General features: G+C 34.1%; 1 protein-coding gene across 6 annotated transcripts in view; it reads left to right on the plus strand.

Moving 5' to 3' along the window:
• The window catches only part of LOC145256392 (echinoderm microtubule-associated protein-like 6), a 902,875-nt gene that overhangs the window by 592,737 nt on the left and 282,895 nt on the right, over positions 1–27,243 (plus strand). For all 6 annotated transcript variants that reach the window (XM_080115242.1, XM_080115245.1, XM_080115243.1 and 3 more), the window contains 2 exons: positions 47–178; positions 6,754–7,019. In XM_080115242.1, the coding sequence (XP_079971368.1) occupies positions 47–178; positions 6,754–7,019 (398 nt within the window). The remainder of the gene's footprint in view (positions 1–46; positions 179–6,753; positions 7,020–27,243) is intronic.

Consider the following 27,243-nt stretch of genomic DNA (forward strand, 5'->3'; position numbering starts at 1 on the left):
TTATTTATTATCATTATTATTCTTATTCTTCTTCAAATTCAATTAGCCCCTGGGAAATATTTGGCCGTTGCTTCGCATGACAATTATGTTGACATTTATAATGTCTTCAGCAACAAGCGAGTGGGAACATGTAAAGGAAGTTCAAGTTTTATTACGCATATCGATTGGGATCAACAAGGTAAATTTATGTCTTGTTTCCATTTTTTCTTTTGTTTTATACGATCTCTGTTTTTGTGCTTGTTAAGAATATTTGTAACAAACATAAAAACACTGCCTCCTCCCCTGTTGGCATTTGGGTGATATCCTGTGATGACTGAAACAAATTCTACATGAAACAACCATTCTTAATGAGAATCTGTTTACAAATTATGTTGAATATTAGAAAAAAATAAAAACACATTTTTATGTAATTTTCTTTTCTTTTTGATATGCAATAAAATTCTGCATCAAACAACTTCTTAATGTAACAAATTGTACATGAAACAAATTCTTCATGTAACAAATTGTATATCAAACAAATTCTTCATGTAACAAACTGTACATGAAACAAATTCTTTATGTAACAAATTGTACATGAAACAAATTCTTCATGTTCCAAACTGTACATGAAACAAATTCTTCATGTAACAAATTGTACATCAAACAAATTATTCATGTAACAAATTGTATATTAAAAAAATTCTTCATGTAACAAATTGTACATCAAACAAATTCTTCATGTAACAAATTGTATATTAAACAAATTCTTCATGTAACAAATTGTACATCAAACAAATTCTTCATGTAACAAACTGCACATGAAACAAATACTTCATGTAACTAAGTGTATATCAAACAAATTCTTTATGTAACAAAATGTAGATGAAAAAAATTCTTAATGTCACAAACTGTACATCAAACATATTCTTCATGTAACAATTTGTACATGAAATAGATTATTACTGTAACAAATTGTACATCAAACAAATTCTTCATGTAAAAAATTGTAAATCAAACAAATTCTTCATGTAACAAATTGTACATAAACATTCTTCATGTAAACAACTGTACATGAAACAAATTATTTTAGTAACAAACTGTACATGAAACTAATTCTTCATGTAACAAATTGTATATCAAACAAATTCTTCATGTAAGAAACTGTGCAGAAAACAGATTCTTCATGTAACAAACTGTACATGAAACAAATTCTTCATGTAACAAATTGTACATGAAACAAATTCTTCATGTAACAAATTGTACATGAAACAAATTCTTCATGTAACAAATTGTACATGAAACAAATTCTTCATGTAACAAATTGTACATCAAAACAATTCTTCATGTAACAAATTCTACATCAAACAAATTCTTCATGTAACAAATTGTACATCAAACAAATTCTTCATGTAACAAATTCTACATCAAACAAATTCTTCATGTAACAAACTGTACATGAAACAAATTCTTCATGTAACAAACTGTACATGAAACAAATTCTTCATGTAACAAATTGTATATGAAACAAATTCTTCATTTAACAAATTGTATATCAACCAAATTCATCATGTAACAAACAGTACATGAAACGAATTTTTCATGTAACAAATTATTTATGTAACAAATTGTACACCAAAAAAATCTCCATGTAACAAATTATACCTCAAACAAACTCTTCATGTAACAAACTGTACATCAAACAAATTCTTTATGTAACCATTTGTACATCAAACAAATTCTTCATGTAACAAACTGTACGTCAAACAAATTCTCCATGTAACAAATTGTACATGAAACAAATTCCTCATGTAAAAAACTGTACATTAAACAAATTCTTCATGTAACAAATTGTACATCGAACAAATTCTACATGTAACAAACTGTACATGAAACAAATTCTTCATGTAACAAACTTTACATGAAAATTTTTTTCTTGTAACAACTTGTACATGAAAGAAATTCTTCATGTAACAAATTGTATGTCAAACAAATTTTTAGTGTAACAAAGTGTACATGCAACAAATTCTTCATGTAACAAACTGTACATGAAAACAAGTTCCATATGTCACAAATGGTACATTAAACAAATTCTTTATGTAACAAACTCTACATGAAACAAATTCTTCATGTAACAAACTCTACATGAAACAAATTCTTCATGTAACAAACTGTACATGAAACAAATACTTCATGTAACAAAATGTATATCAAATAAATTTTTCATGTAACAAATTGTACATGAAACAAATACTTCATGTAACAAAATGTATATCAAATAAATTCTTCATGTAACAAACTGTACATGAAACAAATACTTCATGTAACAAAGTGTATATCAAATAAATTTTTCATGTAACAAATTGTACATGAAACAAATTCTTCATGTAACAAACTGTTCATCAAACAAATTCTTCATGTAACAATTTGTTCATGAAATAAATTATTACTGTAACTAATTGTACATGAAACAAATTCTTTATGTAAACAACTGTACATGAAACGTATTCTTCATGTAACAAATTGTACATGAAACAAATTCGTCATGTAACACATGGTACATGAAATAAATGTTTCATGCAACAAATAGTACATCAAACAAATTCTTTATGTAACGAATTGTACATGCAACAAATTCTTCATGTAACAAATTGTACATGAAACAAATTCTTCATGTAACAAACTGTTCATCAAACAAATTCTTCATGTAACAATTTGTACATGAAATAAATTATTACTGTAGCAAATTGTACATGAAAAACATTCTTCATGTAACAAATAGTAAATCAAACAAATTCTTCATGTAACAAATTGTACATCAAAAAAATTCTTCATGTAAACAACTGTATATGAAACAAATTCTTATTGTAACAAACTATACATGAAACAAATTCTTCATTTAACAAATTGTATATCAACCAAATTCTTCATGTAACAAACTGCCCAGGACACAAATTATTCATTTAACAAACTGTACATGAAACAAATTCTTCATGTAACAACTTGTACATGAAAAATATTCTTCATGCAACAATTTGTAGATCAGAAAAAATCTTCATGTAACAAACTGTACATGGAACAAATTCTTCATGTAACAAAGTCTACATCAAAAAAATTCTTCATGTAACAAACTGTACATGGAACAAATTCTTCATGTAACAAATTGTTCATGAAACAAATTCTTTATGTAACCATTTGTACATGAAACAAATTCTTCATGTAACAAATTGTACATGAAAAAAATTCTTCATCTAACAAACTGTATATGAAACAAATTCTGTCATGTTACAAACTGTACATCAAACAAATTCTTCATGTAACAAATTGTACATGAAAATAATTCTTCATGTAACAAATTGTACATGAAACAAATTCTTCATGTAACAAGTTGTACATCAAACAAATTGTACATTGGGGAACCCAACATCACCCCCTCCCACCTAAAAAAATCATGCGCATAAGATTGCTATTAGGTTTGATGATAGCTTACCCATACTTGCTCTACAGGCGACTGAGGACTTCCTATGAATTTCATATTACTTTGACACTTCCTCCTTTTGAGAAAGCTTAGGGTGAACCAAACAAACCTGTGTCACACATGCCATCTCAAATGACAATTGCAATACCCAAAAGTCTGTCAGAGTTGGATTAATCAATTTTCTTGCATAACAAAAAGAAAAGAAAATTACATAAAAATCTGTTTTTATCTTTTTCCAATATTCAACATTATTTGCCAAACAAATTCTCATTAACAAAAATTGACATTTTACACTGGTTGACTCAAATCATGTAGTTTTTCTTGTTCTCCTCCTCTTAACTCCTCATTTCTTTATATCTGATCTACTTGCTGTTTCTCACCACTTGGCAGCACATTAATTTTCTATCTTCTTTATTTCCTCCTTTGTTTATTATATGTTAAAAAATATATGTTGTAATAAAGTTGCCCATTTTCTTCTATCCTATCCTTTCATTGCCTCCTTCCCTTCCATATCTGATCTATTCATAGAAGGATGGGATTATATATATATATATATATATATATATATATATATATATATATATATATATATATATATATATACTAGCCTGGATGCCCGGCGTTGCCCGGTTGTTAGACAGTGTGTGTTGAGCAACAAAAAAAAAAGTTGTAGTAGGCAGGCTCGAACATGAAGGCAGAAAAGAAAGTGGAGGGTGTGTAAGGGTGATGGTTGAGCAAAAAAAAAAAAAAAAAATAGGAAAATTACAAACGCCAAAGTGGTAGTAGACAGGCAGGCTCGAATCCGTACCACGGAGGAGGTGGGAAAAAAATCATGACGAATTTGCTGTTGCACCTATCGCTAAACCGGAAATGATGTAGGTTCAAATTACAGCTATACAATCGAAAAGAGGCGATGACTTTCGAAAATATCAGCGAAAAAAAGCGACTCCTCCCTGTATAAAAGTGTCCAGTTAAGGGTGAAGGAATAAATAGTTTATGGACATTCTTTTGAAATTTGTCATCCGAAGGGTCGAGCTTCAAAATGATACCGATCTCGTGAAAATCCGTCGCCTCTGCCGAAAGTTTTTGCGAAACATAGAAACATACATACATACATACATACATCCATCCATATGTGCATTTAAACAGACAGGTGAGATTTATGTTATGGATTACAATAGAAAAGTGCGAGTATAAAAAAGAATATGGTTAAGCTTAAACATGGAAAAGTAAAGGACTAATTGTTAAAACTGGAAAAGAAATGGACAAAATATTCTAGTAAAAAATATAATAAATTTATAACTTAAAATATTGCAGCATTAAGAATTGATTATAAATTTAATTAAAAAAATTCTTAATACTGCAATATTTTAAGTTATAAATTATATGTTTTACTAGAATTTCTTGCCTCTTTTCGCGAGAGCGGTGAATTGGCAGCAACAGTAGTTGCTGAAGCGACGTAGTTGCTATAGAAACCAGTCATAAGAAGCGTCACTCACCTTCCTTTTACAATTTTGAACTCCAGAAAATTCATCATAACTTTTGTTTTACTGAACAAAAATTGAAATTTTTTTTTCACAATATAGCTGAGAAACCCAACAAAACAAAATGGCCCCACCCGTGTAATGCATACGAGTTTATACATCTCGTAAGTTGAATTAGGTTGAAAAGTTGCGTCCCCTATTGGTCGTTCAATGAAACCCAACAAAATAAAATGGCCGTGCCCGTGTAATGCATATTTTGATACAATACATGTTTTTACAATTTTATTTTGATACAATAAATGTTATTTGATGCTTTTGCATTTAACGACCCGTGTTATTTGTTAAATAGTATTTATAAGTTAAATTCAAGTTTTATGATATCATGTTTATTAAATTGTTAGGTGAAAGTACAGAATAGTTACAAAACACCCCTTCCCATCTTAAATAATAGGTTTCTAAATATTAATGTTATTATTTCAGCGTGGGTTGTTAAATGCAAAAGTATGTTATTTTGGTCACATTTCACTAGTAAACACTAATTTTACAAATTTCTTTTTTATTAATAATTAATTTTCTATCTCCTCGTTTGTTGTAATTGTTGGATATGTTAGTATTTTTGCCATGACAGTTACGTAGGTACCATTTGTTTTACATGAATTTCAATATTTTGTTTGCTCGGATAATATAGTAACACCAATTGCCTGTTTATCGCAAAAAGTGTGGTTTCTTTTTTGAATTTGGCCTTTTTTTCTTAAACATTTGGCCTTGAAAAATAATCATAGTCTGGCAATTGCATATCTCGGCCTGTGTCATATATAAGTGGTTTGGCAAAACCTGCTATAACTTATTCTTTTTAAGTTATCATTTTTATCATTATTTACAATAAACATTACAAATATGGTTTAAGTAGAGATAATTTGTTTGGAAGAAATGCCAAAATCATTTCACAAGAATTTATGTGACTAAAATAGGAATTAACGTGGTAATCCGGCAAATTATTCATTTTTTCATTTAATAACAAAAATTATCAGCATTACTCGGTTTTCTAAAGTTTTCAAATTTATTTTTTTGCATTTGAACAAAATTTCTATAAATTTGATGCTTTCCGATAAGATAAATTGTTTTAATATTTTTTTTTTTTGAGATGAGGATTGGTATTAATTTTGATTGTTTCAATTATCGCTCTCATTTTCGTAGTTATTCTCACAATAGAATCTTTTCCGACCCTTAGATTTTGCTGAAAATTACCCAAAAGCAAGACCATATGAATATACATCTGGAAACGTAATATTTTACCCTGGGAAAATTGTGGGACTTGAGCCCGGGGTGTTCTAGGAGTAAAAAACACCCCTTTTGGGGCTAAATTTTAATCTTCTCCAAAAATTCATACTAGTGTCTAAATAAGGTTTTGAATGGTACTGAATTCAAATTAATGCATCGATTGCCATGAAATGGTGTCATTTTGCTGTTTTACTCTGATGTTTTACATCAGGCCAGTCGGGTTTAAACGGGGAAAATAGGCAAAATCAGTTGGGGGACTGGCTTGTTTTCTTTGTAATACTTTCATGTTCAAATTTAACATTTCTTTTCCAAATATTATTAAATATCTGAATTTTAAATACAAAATATTAAAATATATTCATTTTTAAACTATCATATTTGTTTTGTAACTTTTTCTTTTTTTTTCTTTTACAAATTTAATCTTGTTCCTATTGTTTTAAATCATTGTTTACAATGTGTTTGCAGCCATTTTTCATTTTTAAGTTTTGTTTTCATCTCATGTTAATGTTTTTACTGCTTTTTATTGATTTACAGGCAAAGTGATAATGGTAAATTCTGGTGCCAAGGAACAATTATTTTTTGAAGCACCAAGAGGCAAAAGATTTAATTTGAAACTAGCAGAAATTGAAAAGTTAAAGTGGGCTAGTTGGACATGTGTTCTTGGTGCCACATGTGAAGGGATATGGCCGAGCAAGTGTGATATCACAGATATTAATGCCACTTCTCTGTCGAATGATAAACAACTTCTGGCAACTGCAGATGATTTTGGACTCGTGAAAGTTTTCCAATTTCCTGTGAAGGTAAATTTTTTTCCCGTTAACAAATAACATACAACAACTCACTATTATATATAAAACATTTCTATAGATAAGTCTTTGGTAAGGAATTATTGTAGTTAATTTCGTATGAATATATTAAACCAAATAGTCTTTGAATTACTAGAGCAACATGACTTACTATGCATTATTAGAGAAAAATTACTTAAAATTCATTACTTATAAATTATCTAAAACTAACAGAGATCCTAATTTCCTTAAAATATGTAGATTACAAAAACCAAAAAAAAACAAAAAAAAAAACAACTGAACATTCTGTTTAATATTTTAATAGTCATTGCAAAGTTGATTTTGATCATTTAAAATATACTTTTTTATAAATTATTTTTTACATTGTTAAATTCTTTCTTAAGAAATGTCTTAAATGCAGTGCCACATGGAAATGCATTTTTATTAGTTTTTGAAAAATATGTGCTATTATTTTCTTACTTTTGCTGTAAAGTATTCTCGTATTCCAAATATGAGAAACAATTGCAATGTTAGTGTTATTACATTAAATAAAAATTACCATTCATCATATATGGTAAATATGACGCAAGGCTTGGCAAAAGCTTATTGTTTAATTAGTGAATATATGTATTTGTTTGACACCAGTTGACAATACACAGCCAAATATTAAAAGCTACTGTAGATTTTCTAATTTTTTGCTTTAATTTCTATATTAAATGATGATATATTTGTTATTTATTAATAATAAATGCACTCATCATTTATAACTAAATTTGCTTCTATTCCATTTTAATCAAAATTTGGTGCTGATAACAAAAATGGCAACCATCTGAAAAATATTTGTAATTGGGTAAAGTATTTTCAGAAGGAATTAAATTTTATTATTTAACATTACTTCTTAACAGATTAATATTAAAAAATAGAAAATGGTTATGAATGAAATATTAATTTTATAGGAAAGAACAATTCCCCCACTATCCAACAATCATGAGGTTGTTTGCTCAGCAACCGAGAAGGCTAACATGCTTGCCAGTCGGTTTGCCTCAACTCCACACTGAACCCTGCTAACCACCTCCTCCCTGACTTTCCTTTGCAGACAAGACGCAACACTAGACGATCTGAAAATCATCCCTTCTCAGGTGCATGCTTTCATAAAAAATCTTGACACTTCAAAAGCATGTGGATCTGATCTCATCCTGACTGTGCTATTAAAAAAGTGCTCCGCCAAAGTAGCTCCAGTTCTCTCCAAACTTTACAACACATGCCTTAATGAATCATGCTTTCCTGCCTGCTGAAAAACCGCTTCTGTGGTACCAGTTTACAAGAATTCTGGCGAAAAAACTGACCCAGTAAATTACTGCTCCATCAGCCTCCTCCCACTTTTCGCCAAAATATTTGAGTCCATAATTAACCAAGCTCTAGTCCGGCACCTTACAGATGCTAAACTTCTGACCGACCAACAATATGAATTTAGGCAAGCCCGTTCCATGGCAGACATCCTAACTGTAATCTCAGAGCACATATACCATTCACTTGATAAAGCAGGGGAGGGTAGAGCGGTAGCTCTAGATATATCTAAGGCTTTTGACAGGGTATGGCATGAAGGTCTTCTCAAGAAAATCTGATCATACGGTACCATGGGAAGAATACTTAACATAATTAAATCCTTCTTAGATTGTCCTCGATGGTCGTACATCTAAACAATATGATATAAATGTGGCAGTGCCTCAAGGGTCTATCCTTGGACCTCTATTATTCCTAATATTCATATATAATTTCCCTGACAAAATTGTCTGTGAGATGGGTATATATGCTGACGACACCATGGTCTATAACAGACATGACAGGAAAAAAAATGAACACATATCTAAAAAAATAGCAAAAACACTAGAGGATGACCTCAAATCTGTAGTGGAATGGGGACAAAAATGGATGGTCACATTCAATGCTGCCAAGACTAAACTTGTTTCCTTCAATCACTATAAGAAACCTTTTCTACCATCAATAGCAATGGCCAATGACATTTTATCTGAAATTACATCTTTTAAACTCCTTGGCCTAACGTTCACAGGAAACATGAGTTGGAAAAATTACATTGAGAGCATTGCCAGGACTGCTGTGATAAAGGTAGTTTCTGTCTACTGTGCTAGAAAGCTATTAACACCCGAAAGTATCCTCTACCTCTATAAGGCCACCATTCGCCCATGTATGGAGTATTGTTGTCATATTTGGGCTGGTGCATCTGCTACTAGTCTCTCACTCCTAGACAAGGTTCAAAAGAGAGTCGCCAACTTGATAGGTCCTGAACTGTCATCTAAGCTTCAGCCTATGTCCCATTGATGAAATGTAGCATCCGTCTGCCTGTTCTACAAGTACTTTAACGGTGAATGCTCCGACGCACTGCAAGCATTTGTACACCCTCGACGTAAATACCCCCGACAAACCCGACAAGCAGCAAAATCCCACCCCTTCACAGATGAGATACCTATATGTAAGAGAGTCTTCTACTCCAGTAGTTTCTTCCGCAGAATGGCTAGACTTTGGAGTTCCCTTCTGGGTTCCTTCTTCCCCAACTGTACTGACATGCAGAAGGTCAAGTGTAACGTGAACTGACATCTTGCTGCCCAACTCCCCACATAGTACCCCTGTAGCTTATGTCCCTGATAGTAGCCCCCTACATCAAAGTGGCGATGTACATTGTTTGGGGTGAAAAAGTAATTAAAAAAAAAAAATATTGATGAAAAAAGTTAACAAAAAGACCATCATTCTTAGAAGACAGTTATTACTATAACAAAATTATTTAAAATTTCTGACTATTAGAAAATTATTTAAAATTTCTGACTATTAGAAAATTATTTAAAATTTCTTACTATTAGAAAATTATTTAAAATTTCTGACTGTTAGAAAATTATTTAAAATTTCTGACTATTAGAAAATTATTTAAAATTTCTTACTATTAGAAAATTATTTAAAATTTCTGACTATTAGAAAATTATTTAAAATTTCTGACTATTAGAAAATTATTTAAAATTTCTGACTATTAGAAAATTATTTAAAATTTCTGACTATTAGAAAATTATTTAAAATTTCTGACTATTAGAAAATTATTTAAAATTCCTTACTGTTAGAAAATTATTTAAAATTTCTTACTATTAGAAAATTATTTAAAATTTCTGACTATTAGAAAATTATTTAAAATTTCTTACTATTAGAAAATTATTTAAAATTTCTTACTATTAGAAAATTATTAAAAATTTCTTACTATTAGAAAATTATTTAAAATTTCTTACTATTAGAAAATTATTAAAAATTTCTTACTATTAGAAAATTATTTAAAATATCTTACTATTAGAAAATTATTTAAAATTTCTTACTATTAGAAAATTATTTAAAATTTCTTACTATTAGAAAAGAATTTAGGAAAACTCGTCCCGGGAAAACTCGTCTCGGGAAAACTCGTCTCGGGAAAACTCGTCTCCGGAAAACTCGTCTCCGGAAAACTCGTCCCCTTTCGCTAGGTAGGAAAACTGGTCCCTTATTGAATAAATATCGATTGAAAACACATTTTATGATCGTTCTTGAAGGAGATATTGTTTTTTAAAATAAACTATAGCCCCCCCCATAATATTTTTTAAAAAATATTTCTACTTGTTTAATGTTTTTTTTTTTTTTTTTTTTTTTTTTTTAAATAAAATCGATTTTCTAAGTGTCCGTTTTCTACCTAACTGGCTAAGTTCTTAGTGATTTAACTTATTTTAAAGCGTTTATTATGTTCATACAAAGTTAATTACAAATTTTTTTTGTTCTTATTTTAACGATGTTTTTTGGAGTCATAAAAACAATAAAAAAAACAAAACCCAAAAATTAAAAAACAGGGAGCGATTCGATTCTTCGTTACGCTTTTGGTTTTGTTTTTTAATTATGATAGTTTTTTGTTGTTATGTTTTTGTTTTCTCTCATACCAAATGCACTCATGCGTTATTTAAAATTATGATTTTATCAATTATCAACATTTATTGTCGTCCTGTCAAATTTTGCAAAAATTAACTAATAAATTAAAAGCGAAATATTTTTTGGCGCGAGAGATGCCATGTGCTAACAATCTCTCCTTAACTCATTTTTAATTTTTTTAATTTTTACTTCAAAATTCTAAAATCAATCATTAAGAGAGAAAGTAATCACTAAATAAATTTATTAATCAATTTTATTGAAAACTCCGCTATCGTTTATCAAGAATCTTTTTAATTTCATTTTTTGTTGGTTGCTTTTCGAAGGGAGGTTTTATCCCCCCCCTCTCTCTCTAAATTATATTTTAAAAAATATTAAAATTTATTATTTTCTTTTTAAAACCAAATCTCCCTCAGTAATTTCTTTAATTTTCTATTTTTTTAGCGATTATCAAGACCCCCTAAGATGTGATATACCAGGCATTATTTCTCGTTCTCCCGTAACACTCGACCGACATGTTTTTTGTTTGTTTTCTGTTTTTTTTTTCTTTACCAAATAAACGATTCCAAATAAATTAAATAAACAACATAGTCGGCGAGGTAGAAAAATCGATTTTACCCTTTTATAAGCAACACTAACAGTATATAAGTAAATTCTTTTTATATTAATATAAAAAAAAATATGCGGTCTCGTTTATGAACATAATAAACGCTTTTATTAAAAACACAAAAAAACATTAAACAAGTAAAAATATTTTTTAAAAAATATTATGGAGGGGGGGGCTATAGTTTATTTTAAAAAACAATATCTCCTTCAAGAACGATCATAAAATGTGTTTTCAATCGATATTTATTCAATAAGGGACCAGTTTTCCTACCTAGCGAAAGGGGACGAGTTTTCCCGAGACGAGTTTTCCGGAGACGAGTTTTCCCGAGACGAGTTTTCCCGAGACGAGTTTTCCCGGGACGAGTTTTCCCGGCACCAACCAAATTTCTGACTATTAGAAAATTATTTAAAATTTCTGACTATTAGAAAATTATTTAAAATTTCTTACTATTAGAAAATTATTTAAAATTTCTGACTATTAGAAAATTATTTAAAATTTCTGACTATAAGAAAATTATTAAAAATGCATTACAATTATTTACATTGATATAGTCGTTACACATCGTCTACAGAACTCTGAAATCTATTCTACTTATAAAACTTTGTGGATCTTCATTTCTATTTTGTTATACTGCACAATTATCCATATATATTTGGTTGCAAATGGACTAGCACCTCTCAAAAAATATTATTAATAAACAATTTTGGTACTTCTGCACTTTAGTGCCAGTTTTTCCATTAGTCGCGCTCGGCAACACTCGACGAAAAACGGAAAATGCCGGATAATAACGAGCGGGTCAAGAAAAGAAATAATCACTATACTATAATGAGCGAACGTAATTATAAAAAAAATGAAAGAGAAAAAAAAAACAGAAAGAAACAAAAACAGAAACCTGTCGTAAGAATTAGAAACATTTTTAGTGTTCTATAATCTTTTTAGGAAATTTTTTTCTTTTTTTTTTCGGGGGGGAGGGGGGTAATAAGTTTAAAAAAAAATTTTTTTTTTTTTTTTTTCAAATAAAAGTTTTGGGTAGCCGGCGACTTCGGTTTTTGCAAAACAATTTTTGTTTATGCATATTATTTTGCAACAAAACAATGTTTTTTTATCCTTATATATAGTTTTTTTTTTTTTTTTTTGCGGTTGTCAGTTATTGTGAGTTAAGCATATACTTTTTTAGGAAGCATGCGGTTGTTCCCTGAGATTAGGCTATTTCTTTATAGATAGTATTTTCTACCGATTGAAGTAAAGCAGCTGACGACGGCAAAGTAGGCTGAGAAAGGTTGTTAGAGAATGTAGAAGGAGGGGGAAATTCATGAACCGGGTAGCTTTCTAATATATGCTTTATGATATAGCCAAAATGATTCTGAATTTTTGTCTCCACATGAATTCACTAAAATAACTTTCAAGCAGATTGCAGTTGGTTCCACACTCTCTTTTATTTTCATTGTTTCGCCTCCTTCCACATGATTTGTGGTAGCCCTAGTCATAGCGTCCACGAAATGAAGGCTGTGGTTAACCATAAGATGTTCATACCCTTCTGATCCTACATTGCAGTATGCTTTCCAGCAATCGGAAACTATTGTGGTCTCCGGCAGTATGTATTTTTTTATTAGCAGAAGAAGGGTTTCTGATTTATGGTCCAGGACTGTAACAAGAAAACCCTCCTTCTCAGCAGAGTTGTATCCTCCAAAGACCCAGACCGGTTCAACGAACCTACCGACATTATGTTTTCTTCTATTGAAAACGGACTTGTCAACTTCCACTGTGTGCCCTGGGCCTCGGATCTATCGGGGATTCCTAAGGAAATAGTCTTGGCATATATTCCTCAGAAAGTTTTTCCAGTCAGTGAGTGTATGAGCCGACCCGGCCATAGGTTTTTGTGTGTTACCATTTCGAACACCCATGAATATATGAATCGTATAATTGTAGGTAACAGGAGATGGGACCTCTCAGAAAAGGTGCCATGGCGTAAGGATGTCCATTGTCTGCAGTGACGATTAGTGCAGTCGAAACTGTCATTTACGTTTCGTTTCTTCATGATTCACTTTGACCAACATGTTTTGCATCTTCTCTCCGTTGCTAGCAGTTAGCTTTCCTAACAAAAAGCGAGGATGTTTTCTATGGATTTACAAATTATTTCCAGCCTGGATTGATTCATTTTCCATTTTTTTTTGTTTTGTTTTTGTTTTTGATTGAAGGAATACAATGAAACTCTGCCCTTTCTTTACTTTTCCTGTTCAACTCTTTCTTTTCCTTTTTTCTTTTTTTTTCTTCCAGTTTATAACGTCTGTTAATTGGCGTCTCTCTCTTGACTCGCTCATTATAATCCAGCATTTTCCATTTTTCGCCAGGCGTTGCCGAGCATGACTCATGAATAAACGGACACTAAAGTGCAGAAGTACCACCATTTTAATAGTTTTTGTATAGAGATTCATGCATCGCTGTTTTTGAAATTGCTGCATAATTTGATGTATTTTGTATCCTCTTGAAAGGTCATTAATTTTAAAGCGTAAAAAAATCTAGTTAGTTTTTAAATTTTAAAAATATTTAATTTCCGTTTAATTAAAAAAAAAACGTGTATTTTTAGATATCGATCTTACAAAAATATTTCATAATAAATATTGTTCCTTTCACTTAATGTAGAGGAAGCCACCAGATAGCTTTGACATAGACCTAGCACTGCGTGATACATTTCAAAGTGTTTTTGTACAGCTACAATATATGATTAGCATCTCTATAGTTAATTACTGTTTGTGCATGATAAAAATAACTCTTCACGAGATAAACTTTGTTAACGTATCAGAGTGAACAAGAAAAAAAGCAGAAAAAAAATTCGATTGTTGATAGTTGTAATCCCTGTGGCAATTGATAAACAGATGCAGTTTTAAAAAAGATCATCCTCCATGACAACCAAAAAACTCTTTGCCATTGTTAGCAGAGAACAACAATATATTTATAGTAGTAGTCACATGGATATCTTCAGCCATCAAAAGGTTAAAATGACAATTCTTAAAAATCTAATACTGTGTTGGCCACCGTACAAGTAAAAAATCGGACATGGTAAGCAATCAAAAAGTCAGCTGCCAAAACATATCTGCAGAGGTGTAACCAAAAGATCACATTTCCACATTCAACACCAGAACTATATCCTGTTGCTTTGCGATTGGTGACTATCCTTCGTATCCAAAAACATCCATGAACATTTTCTTTTGAAGAATCATCACATGTAAAGGATGAACACTTATCAATGGCAAAAAAACAATGTCATCTCAATACGGACTAATTAGTCTTCTGTGTGTCATGAATAAGTTGCTTGAATCCATGTTAAATAAAAAAAATTGTTAACCATCTCAGCAAAAATAACCTACTCAGTGACAAGCAATATGGTTTCCATCTGGTGAAATCTGCAACTGTAATTTCATATAAAATCAATGAGTCTATCGATGGGGGTTTCCTCTTGAGAGCAATAGCTCTTGACATATCAAAGGCATTTGATAGGGTTTGACATAAAGGCTTACTTCACAAGATTTCCAGCTATGGAATATCTGGAAATGTCTTGTCAACCATTGAATCTTTTCTCTGATACGTTTAGACAAGTAGTTGGCAAAAGTCTGAAACTCAAACTATCAACACTGGCGTGCCTCAGGAATCCATCCTGGGCCCAACGCTCTTCCTTATCTATATCAATGATCTCCCAAATTGCATTCTAAGTTAATTCGTTGGCATATATGAAGATGGCACTATGATCTATGGCAACACTTCAAAGGCCAATGACAACCAAGATCTCTCTGAATCTTGCTTCCGACCTTGAACATGCGATGCAATGGGGTAAAAAGTGTTTGGTTGATTTTCGCGCATCCAAAACTAAAGCCTTTTATTTTTCATTATAAACACTTTAATCCCCACTTGACCCTAATTAATATGAACGGCTCTTGTCTAGAAGAGGCTCCCTGTTTTGAGAAACTTCTGTGTCTGACCTTTATTTCTGACTGAAAGACTTATATAAAATCTGTTGCCAGAAAAATAGTTGTGTCATTTTACTACTCCAGAAGATATTTAATTTCTGACACAATTCTCTACCTGTATAAGAGTCAGATACATCCTAAAATAGAGTGCTGTTGCCACATTTGGGTGGGAGCTGCTTGGAGCACCCTATCCTGATGACAAATTTCAAAACCAGCTTTAAACACTAGTAGGTAATGCCCTTTTTCTTCCCCGAAACCTCTTTTCTACAGAAGAGACGTTTGCAAGCCTGTCTCTGCTCTATCATTATTTTCATGGCAAGTGCTCGTCTGAGCTTCAATCTATGATTTCCCATTGCCAAACTTTCACAAAAACACTTGTTTAGCTACAACGACCATGGACACTCCCTACCTGTGCTTAAATCTAAATGCAAATTCCATGAACAAAGCTTCTTTTCCTAGAACTGCCTGCCTGTGAAATTCTGTTTTCACTAGCCTGCTTTCCAGTTGACTACAATATGGTCATCTTCAAGTCCAAAGTAAACAAGTTCTTGTTGAGCCTTCTCCCTCCACTAAATAACCCCTTTCTACCTAGTTCCATCACTAACTATTAATACACTGTTGTCTCAGTGACTACTGTACACTCATTAATCCTTATCCTTGAGTGGTTTTCGGGCCTTGGTAAGTATTGTAATAATAAAAAAAAGTTAGTTTTTTGATGAGCCCCAAACTCCTTTGGTAGCATTAAATTAATATCATTGTACATTATTGTTCAATAGAAAGCCCAAGCTTCAATTGTATCAACTACTACAACCCAAGAAATTGAAGATGAAATGAAGCATTTCTACAATGAATATGAAGACATATTTTCTCATTTTTTTTTTACATGGAATCACCACTTCTCAAGGCCCGGAGGCCACTCGAGGATAAGGGTTATTGTGTGTACAGTAATAAATGGGATACTATTATAGTAATTGTTAGTAATGGAGCTTTGATAAGTTGGATTTCTTAAGGGGTGGTTTATCAGGAATTTGTTTATGTTGGACTTGAAGACATCCAAGTTGTAGTCAGGTGGGAAATATGCAAACGGAAGAGAGTTCCACAGGCGTGCAGTTCTAAGAAAGAAGCTTTGTTCATGGAATCTACGTTTTGATTTAGGCACAGATAAAGAGTGGGGAAAATTATTGACAGTGGTTTCAGTTAGACTGGTGTTTTTCATGAAAGATTGGTGAGGGAGACCAGAGATTGGAGCTTGGACGAGCACTTGCCATGGAAATAACGATTAAACAATGACAGGTTTGCAACGTCTCTTCTGTGGGAGAGAGGTTGCAGAGAAGAGAAAAGGGCATCCCCCACTAAGCTACGAAGTCTATTTTGTACTCTGTCAAGGCAGGATAAGCTGTTTTTAGCAGCTCCTGCCCAGATGTTGCAGCAGTATTCCATCCTTGGACGTACTTGGCTTTTATATAGATAGAAAATTGCATCAGCAGTGAGATATCTACTGGAGCGATAGAAGGATCCCACTATTTTTCCAGTGACCGTGGCAATAGATTTGATGTAGGTGTTCCATTTATGATCAGGAGTAAAGGTCAATCCCAGAAGCTTGTCAAAACATGAAGCCTCTCCAAGATGAGAGCCATCCATTCAAAAAATATTGCATCACAATGGCACAATGATCAGTGAAAACTTAATTGTAAAACTGGGTCAAAAGCAAAACCTATGAACAATTATTTCAAGAAAATACAAACATGCTACATGATTTTATAACAAAAACATAATGGTATATCTGAGCATAAAATTTCAAAAGAAGGAAAGAAATGCGTACTTACACATACCAACACTAACAGATCTCTAATTGATTTTATTCTTCTTCATAAAAATTAATCATCAATGTAGTATTGAGTATTGAGATTTGGGAAAATCTTTTTAATGTTTTCGGCCAAAAATTTGGCTGTGAAGGAGTTCAACGATTTGACCTTTGAAAACTCTACCAGACTCCTCTGCCAATTTTGTGTCTAAACACATGATGTAGATGTAGGTTACTTGGACATGGATCTAACTTAGTAACTTGATTTGAGCCCAAAACAATAAATGTTAAGGGGTTATGATAGGGGTCAAAGTTAAAAAAAATTGACTTCTGTGGTCTCTACCAAATTACTTTCTGGTGTAAACATTTGAAATTTTATATAAAGGGTATTCAGAGATAGGTCAAGCTTTTTAATCGATTTGGGTAAAAAATTTGAGATGCCACGGGGTCAAAGTTTAAAAGATTTGATCTTTGCGATTTCTGTCAAACTACTCAGCTAATTTTGGGTCTAAATATTTGAAATTTATACATAACAGGTATTCAGACAGTCAGCAAGCATTTTAATCAGTTTTGGAGCGAAAATTTGGCTGCCAAAAGGTCAAAGTTGAAAGATTCTACTGAATTCCTCCGCCAATTTTGGGTCTAAAGACCTTACATTTTAGATGTAGGACATGGCTAAAACTTTGTATTTTGATTTAAGATCAAAATAATAAATGTTATGGAGTCAAAATTAGGGTCAAAGTTAAAAAAATGTACCTCTACGGTCTCTAAGAAATGACTTCGAAAAATTTTCGTCTAAACATTTGAAATTTTACATAAAGTGTATTCACACGTAGGACAAGTAATGAACAGTACATAGGGCCCGAGCAAAGCTGGGCTGAACTGCTAGTATATATATATATATATATATATATATATATATATATATATATATATATATATATATATAAAGTGAAATTGTCTGTCTGTGTGTTTGTAACGATATTACCTGCCTGGGCAATACCAATTCACCCTGTTATAGGCTAAGAGTTGGTGGGGGGGGGGGTTCGACATGAGGTATGAGAAATTTATCTGGTCTGGAATATGTTTTCTTACTGATATAATAAACAGAAAAGAGAAGTTGACATGGCGACGAAAGGTCTGCTCTGTTAGCTGGAAAAGATTGTCTAGTTAATTGTCAGACCACCAAGTGAGCAGGAAACGAAACTTGGCAAATGCGAGAGTTAGTTGATAAGTTAGTTTGGACAGATAATACAGTTTCTTTGGGAGAAAAGTAGTTGGAGTTGAAGACAAAGAAAGAAAAAGGAAACAAAAGAGAATTAAAGAGAAATATGGTTACAAAAGAGAAAGAAGAAATTCACAAGAAAAGAGAACAGAAAAAGAATATAAAATAGTGGGAAAGATTCGGAGGAGAAAAGGAAAATAATCTTCAAATAACAGAGGGGAAAAAGCCAATTTTCTAAAAACATTGTATTTTTAGAAATAAGAGTCTTTTGCTGGTAAGCATTGAGGAGTGCATATCGCCATGGCCTCCCGCTCAGTGGGGCAGGGGCCAGAAACCGCATAAGAGCTAAGTTGAAAAGCTCTTGTTCTTAGCTGGGAAATTAACTAAATGAACTTAAGTTATACAACCTGCATCACGAAGCTGTTAGGAACCAAAAGAACTCAACTTTAAACAAGTTTTTCCCTGAATATCTTAAAATGATTTATAAATAATCATTTTGTTTGGTTTATAAGAAAATGACCCTGAGTTTTTCTTTGTTTCTTGATTGCTGGCCTAAATGAAGATGCAGTTTATTTCAGATATGCTCTGACGCCAGACAATGGAAGAGACAGACCAGATCCAGCACAAAGTCAAAGTGACGGCCGAAGTGGACAATATCGCCACATGGACTTAGGGTCATGCACGTTTTGCGTGCCCTGAGCAGCAGAGCAGTATTTTCCGGTGACCAGTGAGAGTCTGGTTACCCTGAGGGGTCCACCACTAGACAATTAAGAATGTAGCCCTGCTGGGTTGTATCTATGGTCCTGTGAGCTGAGAGGGACGTGCATGGCCAGGGGTACATCACAAATATGCTCCAATGAACCAGGATCCGATGGATGCGGCATGGAGGTGATCGGGTTATATGTGTACATTTCCCTACCAAACTACTCCATCAATTTTCAGTATATAGACTCGAAATTTGACATCAGGAAATGGGAAAATCTTTTTAATCAGTGTTTGGCCAGAAATTTGGCTGTCAAGGGGTCAAAGTTCAACGATTTGATCTTTGAAAACTCTACCAAACTCCTTTCCCTATTTTGGGTCTAAACACTTGAAATTTTAGATGTTGGTTACTTGGAGATTTAATTTTAATTTTAATTTGATTTGAGCCCAAAACAATAAATGTTGAGGTGTCAAAATTGGGGTCAAAGTTAAAAAATTTGACCTCTGCGGCATCTACCAAATTACTCAGCCAATTTTTGGTCTAAACATTTGAAATTTTACATAAAGTGTATTCAGACATAGGGCAAGCTTTCTAATCGGCTTTTGGCCGAAAATTTGGCGGCCAAAGGGTCAAAGTTCAAAATATTTGACTTTTGCGGTCTCTAGCCAACTATTCAGCTAATTTTGGGTCTAAACATTTGAAATTTTGCATAAAGGGTATTCAGACAGTCAGCAAGCGTTTTAATCAGTTTTGGGTGAAAATTTGGCTGCCGAGAGGTCAAAGTTAAAAAAGTTGATATTTGCAGACTCTAGCAAACTCCTCCACCAAATTTGGGTCCAAACACTTGAAATTTTAGATGTAGGTTACCTGGGCATTAGTCAAACTTTTTAATATATATATATATATATATATATATATATATATATATATATATATATATATATATGCACATAAAATTCTGAACAGTACATAGGGTCGGAGCAAAGCCATGCAGAACTGCTAGTATTTTAATATTACTTGCATTGCTCAAAACAACGAGATATTATAAAAAGGCCGACTTGGAAGCCATCAGGGATCTCATCAGAAACGCCCCATGGCGAAATATCTTTTCACTTCCTACTGAACAGTGCGCAAATGAGACCACTGAATGGTTCAAAACAGAAATTGGAGCACATGTTCCCACGCGGAAGTTTTATAGCAATCCCCACTCTCCCCAATGGTTTACTTCTACTTGTGCAGCTTCCATCGCACAAAGGCAGCATGCGTACCACAGATTTAACCGATATAAGTCCAGTTCAAACAGACCAGAAGTATATAGAAGCCAGAAATAGCTGTAAGAAAGAAATAGCGACAGCTAAGATAGAATTTACTGAAACCACCAAAAAACACATCGAAGCAGAGAAATTAGGAACCCGTCACTTCTGGAAAATCTACAACAGTGTAGTAAATAATGGGCAATCAACAATTCCCCCACTATCCAACAATCATGAGGTTGTTTGCTCAGCAACCGAGAAGGCTAACATGCTTGCCAGTCGGTTTGCCTCCAACTCCACACTGGACCCTGCTAATCACTCTCTCCCTCACTTTCCTTCGCGGACAGACGCCACACTAGACGATCTGAAAGTCATCCCTTCTCAGGTGCATGCTATCATAAAAAATCTTGACACTTCAAAAGCATGTAGACCTGATCCCGGCTGTGCTATTAAAAACGTGCTCCGCCAAAGTAGCTCCAGTTCTCTCCAAACTTTACAACAAATGCCTTAATGAATCTTGCTTTCCTGCCTGCTGGAAAACCGCTTCTGTGGTACCAGTTTACAAGAATTCTGGCGAAAGAACTGACCCATTAAATCACCGCCCCATCAGCCTCCTCCCACTTTTCGCAAAAATATTTGATTCCATAATTAACCAAGCTATAGTCCATCACCTTACAGATGCTAAACTTCTGACTGACCAACAATATGGATTTAGGTAAGCCCGTTCCACAGCAGACATCCTAACTGTAATCTAAGAGCACATATACCATTCTCTTGATAAAGCAGGGGAGGGTAGAGCGGTAGCTCTAGATATATCTAAGGCTTTTGACAGGGTATGGCATGAAGGTCTTCTCAAGAAAATCTGATCATACGGTATCACTGGAAGAATACTTAACATAATTAAATCCTTCTTAGATAAGAGAAAAATCCAGGTTGTCCTCGGTGGTTGTACATCTAAACAATATGATATAAATGTGGCAGTGCCTCAAGTGTCTATCCTTGGACCTCTATTATTCCTAATACTCATATATGACCTCCCTGACAAAATTGTCTGTGAGATGGGTATATATGCTGACGACACCACGGTCTATAACAGACATGACAGGAAAACAAATGAACACAAAGAAATAGCAAAAACACGAGAGGATGACCTCAAATCTGTAGTGGAATGGGGACAAAAATGGATGGTCACATTCAATGCTGCCAAGACTAAACTTGTTTCCTTCAATCACTACAAGAAACCTTTTCTACCACCAATAGCAATGGCCAAAGACTCTTTATCTGAAAGTACATCTTTTAAACTCCCCAGCCTAACGTTCACAGGAAACATGAGTTGGAAAAATTACATTGAGAGTATTCCCAGGACTGCTACGAAAAATGTAGGTTCTGTCTACCGTGCTAGAAAGCTATTAACGCCCGAAAGTATCCTGTACCATGTATGGAGTATTGTTGTCATATTTGGGCTGGTGCATCTGCTACTAGTCTCTCACTGCTAGACAAGGTTCAAAGTCGCCAACCTAATAGGTCATGAACTGTCATCTAAGCTTCAGCCTCTGTCCCATCGACAAAATGTAGCATCCCTCTGCCTGTTCTACAAGTACTTTAACAGTGAATGCTCCGACGCACTGCAAGCACTTGTACACCCTCGACGTAAATACCCCCGACAAACCCGACAAGCAGCAACATCCCACCCCTTCACAGATGAGATCCCTAGATGTAAGAGAGTCTTCTACTCCAGTAGTTTCTTCCCCAGAACCGCTAGACTTTTGAATTCCCTTCCGGGTTCCTGCTTCCCCAACTGTACTGACATGCAGAAAGTCATGTTTAACGTGAACCGACATCTTGCTGCCCAACTCCCACATAGTACTCATTTAGCTTATGTCCCTGATAGTATCCCCCTACATCAAAGCGGCAATGTGCCTTGTTTGGGGTGAAAATGTAATTAAAAAACTAAAAAAAAAAGATTCTAACAAACACTTTGAAACCAAACCAAAATGAATGCTATTAGCTTACCAGTCCAAAGTATAAAGAGAAACCACCTTCAAAGTCCAATACTGACCATCGTTTATCTAAACATTGAATTTGAAGGTAAAGATGAACTTGTTGCAAAACTCTGAAGAGAGTATTAGTGTGATATTCTTTGCCGACAAGAAACCCATCATGGGCATAACCTCCTCACTCTCATGAGTGACCACATGAGAAAGTGAAGCATTATGCTAATCTAAAAATAGGACAGTATCAAATCAACATTGAAGACTTATGAAAATCGCTATCTCCTGGTTGATATGTCAGGGCTGTCTGCTCTTCATCCTTGCGTTGGAGCCGCTACTTTTCAAGCTAAGGAGTAGGGAAGTAAGTCTGATATTGTAGTACTATCGCTCACCGGGAGGATTACTTGGTTGATGAACGTCTTGGGAACACAACCCCTCCACGGGGAATGAACGATATCCAACGGTATCTAAAGATAGACATATGCTGGAAACACAACGGAAATGGGTCGATCCGTCGTCGGCTATAACTGTTTGGTACGGGTCGCATTATGTGTGGTCATTGCAGGCATCTTTCCATTGTCGCTTGTTGCGTGTTCATTGCAGCTTTCTGTCGTCGGTATTAATGGTATGCTGAAATCGAACACTTGTATGAAAACAGCGACAAAATACATTTTATAAAAATATATATTGTATGCTCAATCTGTTAAGTCCAAAGTAGCTGAGCAGCGGCTTGGTTCCCACCAGTTTTGGCAAATAGCAAACAGAATTCTGAACAGAAGTGTGCGCTCCATTCCAACTATTATCAATGGACCTTAGGTAATCTCGTCAGCATCAGATAAAGCCAAACTCTTTGTCAAGAACTTTGCAGCTAATTCTACCTTTTGCGATCAAGGCCGCCAACCCCCAATATTTCCTCCTGTATCTGAAAACACACTATGTGATATGCGTATATCTGTACGTGATGTTGCCAAGCTAATCAAAAACCTTGATTCCAGTAAAGCAACTGGCCCGGACGGTATTCCAATTATAGTACTCAAAAAACTTAAACCTGAACTAGCGCCCATACTTACAAAACTATTTAAACGTTGTCTTAAGAAGAATAGTTTCCCATCTCCCTGGAAAATTTCATCTGTATGCCCTGTATTTAAGAATTCAGGTGATCGCTCATCCCCCTCTCAGTACAGGCCAATAAGTCTCCTGTGTGTCATGAGTAAGTTGCTGGAATCTGTGTTAAATACAGAAGTAATCAACCATCTCAACAAAAATAACCTTCTTAGTGACACTCAATATGGTTTCCGTTCTGCTAGATCTACAGCAGATGTGCTTACAGTTATATCCATAGGATTAGCAAATCTCTCGGCGGAGGCAACATTTCTAGGGCAATTGCTCTTGACATATCTAAGGCCTTTGATAGGGTATGGCATAAAGGTTTACTTCATAAGATCTCTAGCTATGGTATAGCTGGAAATGTCTTCTCAATTATTAAATCATTTCTTTCTGATAGGTTCATAAGAGTAGTAGTTGATGGGCAAAAATCAGAAGCCCACAGTATTAATGCCGGTGTCCCTCAGGGGTCCATCCTGGGCCCAACTCTTTTCCTGATCTACATTAATGATCTTCCAAATCACATCCTTACATCATTTGTAGACATTTATGCTGACGACACTACCATTTATGGTAGCACATCTAAGACAGTAAATGACCAAGTTCTCTCCAATTCTCTCTCCTCTGATCTTGAGCATGTAGTACAATGGGGAAAGGAGTGGCTGGTTACTTTTAATGCATCTAAAACCAAGCTTCTCTCTTTACATCATCAACATTCTGATCCACATCTGGCATCAATTGAAATGAATGGCTCTCGTCTTCAGGAGGCCTCAAGTTTTGACAAGCTTCTGGGCTTGACCATTACTCCTGATCTTAAATGGAACACGTACATCAAATCTGTTGCCAAGACCGCTGGAAAAATGGTGGGATCTTTCTATCGATCCAGTAGATATCTCACTGCTGATGCAATTCTCTATCTATATAAGAGCCAGGTACGTCCAAGGATGGAATACTGTTGCCACATCTGGGCAGGAGCTGCTAGAAAGGACTTGGTCTGCCTTGATAGAGTTCAAAATAGACTTCGTAGCCTTGTAGGTGATGTCCTTTTCTCTTCCTTGCAACCTCTATCTCACAGAAGAGATGTTGCGAGTTTGTCTCTGATGTATCGTTATTTTCATGGAAAGTGTTCGACTGAGCTTCAATCTATGGTCCCCCCTCGCAAAACTTTCACAAGAAACACTCGTCTAGCTGTAAACACTATCAATAATTCCCCCCACTCTTTATCTGTGCCTAAACCTAAACTTAGATTCCATGAACAAAGCTTTTTTATTAGAACTGCACGCCTGTGGAATTGTCTTCCGTTTTCCTGCTTTCCGGCTGACTACAATATGGTTGTCTTCAAGTCTAACGTAAATAAGTTTTTGATGAGCCGTTCCATATAAGTTATCAAATTTAACAAATTTTCATTACTAATGATTATTATATTGTCCAATTTCTACTGTACACTCTTTAACCCTTATCCTTGAGTGGCCTCTTGGCCTTGATAATGAGTTGATACCTATGAAAAAAAAGAAAAAAAGTCCAATGTGAACAAGTTCTAATTGAATCGTCCCCCTAAGTAATCCAAGTTTCAAAATTCCCACTGTTTACTATGCTAAAATCACAATGACTAATGTATACCTATTAACCCTTATCCTCGAGTGGCCTCTGGGCCTTGATAAGTGGTGACACCCTTGTAAAAATATATATATATATATATATAATTTATTAAACAGTTAAAAAGTTAGGAAACATATTTAGTCGACCCATCGCGTACAGCGAGCAAATCTCAACTGTCTTTACAACAATCAAATTATATTTAATTCTCTCTTTCAATGAAGAAAGAGAGAGAAAGTAAGTCAATGATAGAAACAGAGAAAGAAAGAGTGAGAGAATGAGAGAGGGAAATATGCGTTTCACACGATGTTTTTAGTTTTCAACTTCAGATATCCGCGTGTAAATCTGACCTTTAAAAGTTTCATAACACCTGTCACTCAAACCCAACCTGGCTTAAGTCATCACAGTACATTTTCAAAATCACAAACACCTGTTTTACATAATTGCACCGCATAAGTTAGGCATAAGGTTCATTAATGTAGAAGCCGTTAGCTCCCTTAAAAAGGGGCTACGTCATTGTGCCACATCTCGTCCCCCCCTTTTTGTGACCTTTACTCTGACTGGCAAATGTCATATCATCGGGTCATTGGCACAATGATTATTTTAAAATCTTTTTCTCTTCTCTCAATTATTCTCAAGTATTAATCACCTTCTTTTTTTAAGCATTAATTCTTTAGATCATTTTTTATTTTTAATAAAATATTATTATTTGATTTTTCAAAAAACGTTAGTCGTTCGCTGTTTCGTTTTATAGTCATTTGATTTTTCATTGACTTTTTGTGAAGCTTTACTTGTTTAGAAATTTTCAACATTTTTCTTTGTGCGCGCATTCGCACGCGCGTGTGTGTTGGTGACAATTTCTCTTTGCTCCTCTGTATATATATTTTCTTTCTTTTTATTTTTAAATTTCTTGGCCGTTTTCAAAAGTTTTTTGTTTTGTAGTCGGCTTCTACTAATAATGTTGGACAGGGGTGAATTCGGGAATTCTGTAAGTTGTGGGTTATCCAGATATTTTCTACGCGTTTGAGAGTTCTTGGATTTTTGTGTGAAGGAATTAGTCATTAAAAACTCATTCTTTTTCCGAAAGGAAAAGTCCTGTGAAAAGCCGGCAGTTTTTCTGAGGCTTTTACGATTCACAGGTACCTGTGGCGTGGATAGGTGGAGGCATACTTTAATTGCCTCTGATACAGGTTTCCTTTTTCGGACTAGAGATCGATATTGACGGGGTGGATTCTTGTTTTGTTTTTTTAGAAACTACTCTAACAGTGCTCGTCGATGCTGTGCATGGCGGTAACTTGACTCCATCACTGGTATTATTAACAAGTCGTATGTTCATCCCTTTAACCGTTAGTTGGTTAGGGTGGAAGGTTATTTGGGCGTGGTTCCTTTGTAACCAGTCTGCACCTAAACGTAGATTCCATGAACAAAGCTTCTTTCTTAGAACTGCACGCCTGTGGAATTGTCTTCCGTTTTCCTGCTTTCCGGCTGACTACAATATGGTTGTCTTCAAGTCTAACGTAAATAAGTTCTTGATGAGCCGTTCCATATAAGTTATCAAATTTAACAAATTTTCATTACTAATGATTATTATATTGTCCAATTTCTACTGTACACTCTTTAACCCTTATCCTTGAGTGGCCTCTTGGCCTTGATAATGAGTTGATACCTTTGAAAAAAAAAAGAAAAAGTCCAATGTGAACAAGTTCTAATTGAATCGTCCCCCTAAGTAATCCAAGTTTCAAAATTCCCACTGTTTACTATGCTAAAATCACAATGACTAATGTATACCTATTAACCCTTATCCTCGAGTGGCCTCTGGGCCTTGATAAGTGGTGACACCCTTGTAAAAAAAAAACCAAAAAAAAAAAAACCTAATATCAACTCCCGATCTAAGTCTGGGGTGATATAAAACCTAGACGAAGTTAGCGCCTTCTTAATTTTAATAGGCAAATGGGCCATGCTTTTCAGTGGCATCCTTTGCCCGTTTGCGAGAGTAACTGTTAGGTTAGAATCCCTTAACTCTCCTTTATGCGTTTTTAACTC

The sequence above is a fragment of the Euprymna scolopes genome, chromosome 32 (assembly GCF_053919585.1).
Source record: "Euprymna scolopes isolate OS-2025 chromosome 32, ASM5391958v1, whole genome shotgun sequence".
Taxonomy (NCBI): Eukaryota; Metazoa; Mollusca; class Cephalopoda; order Sepiida; family Sepiolidae; genus Euprymna; species Euprymna scolopes.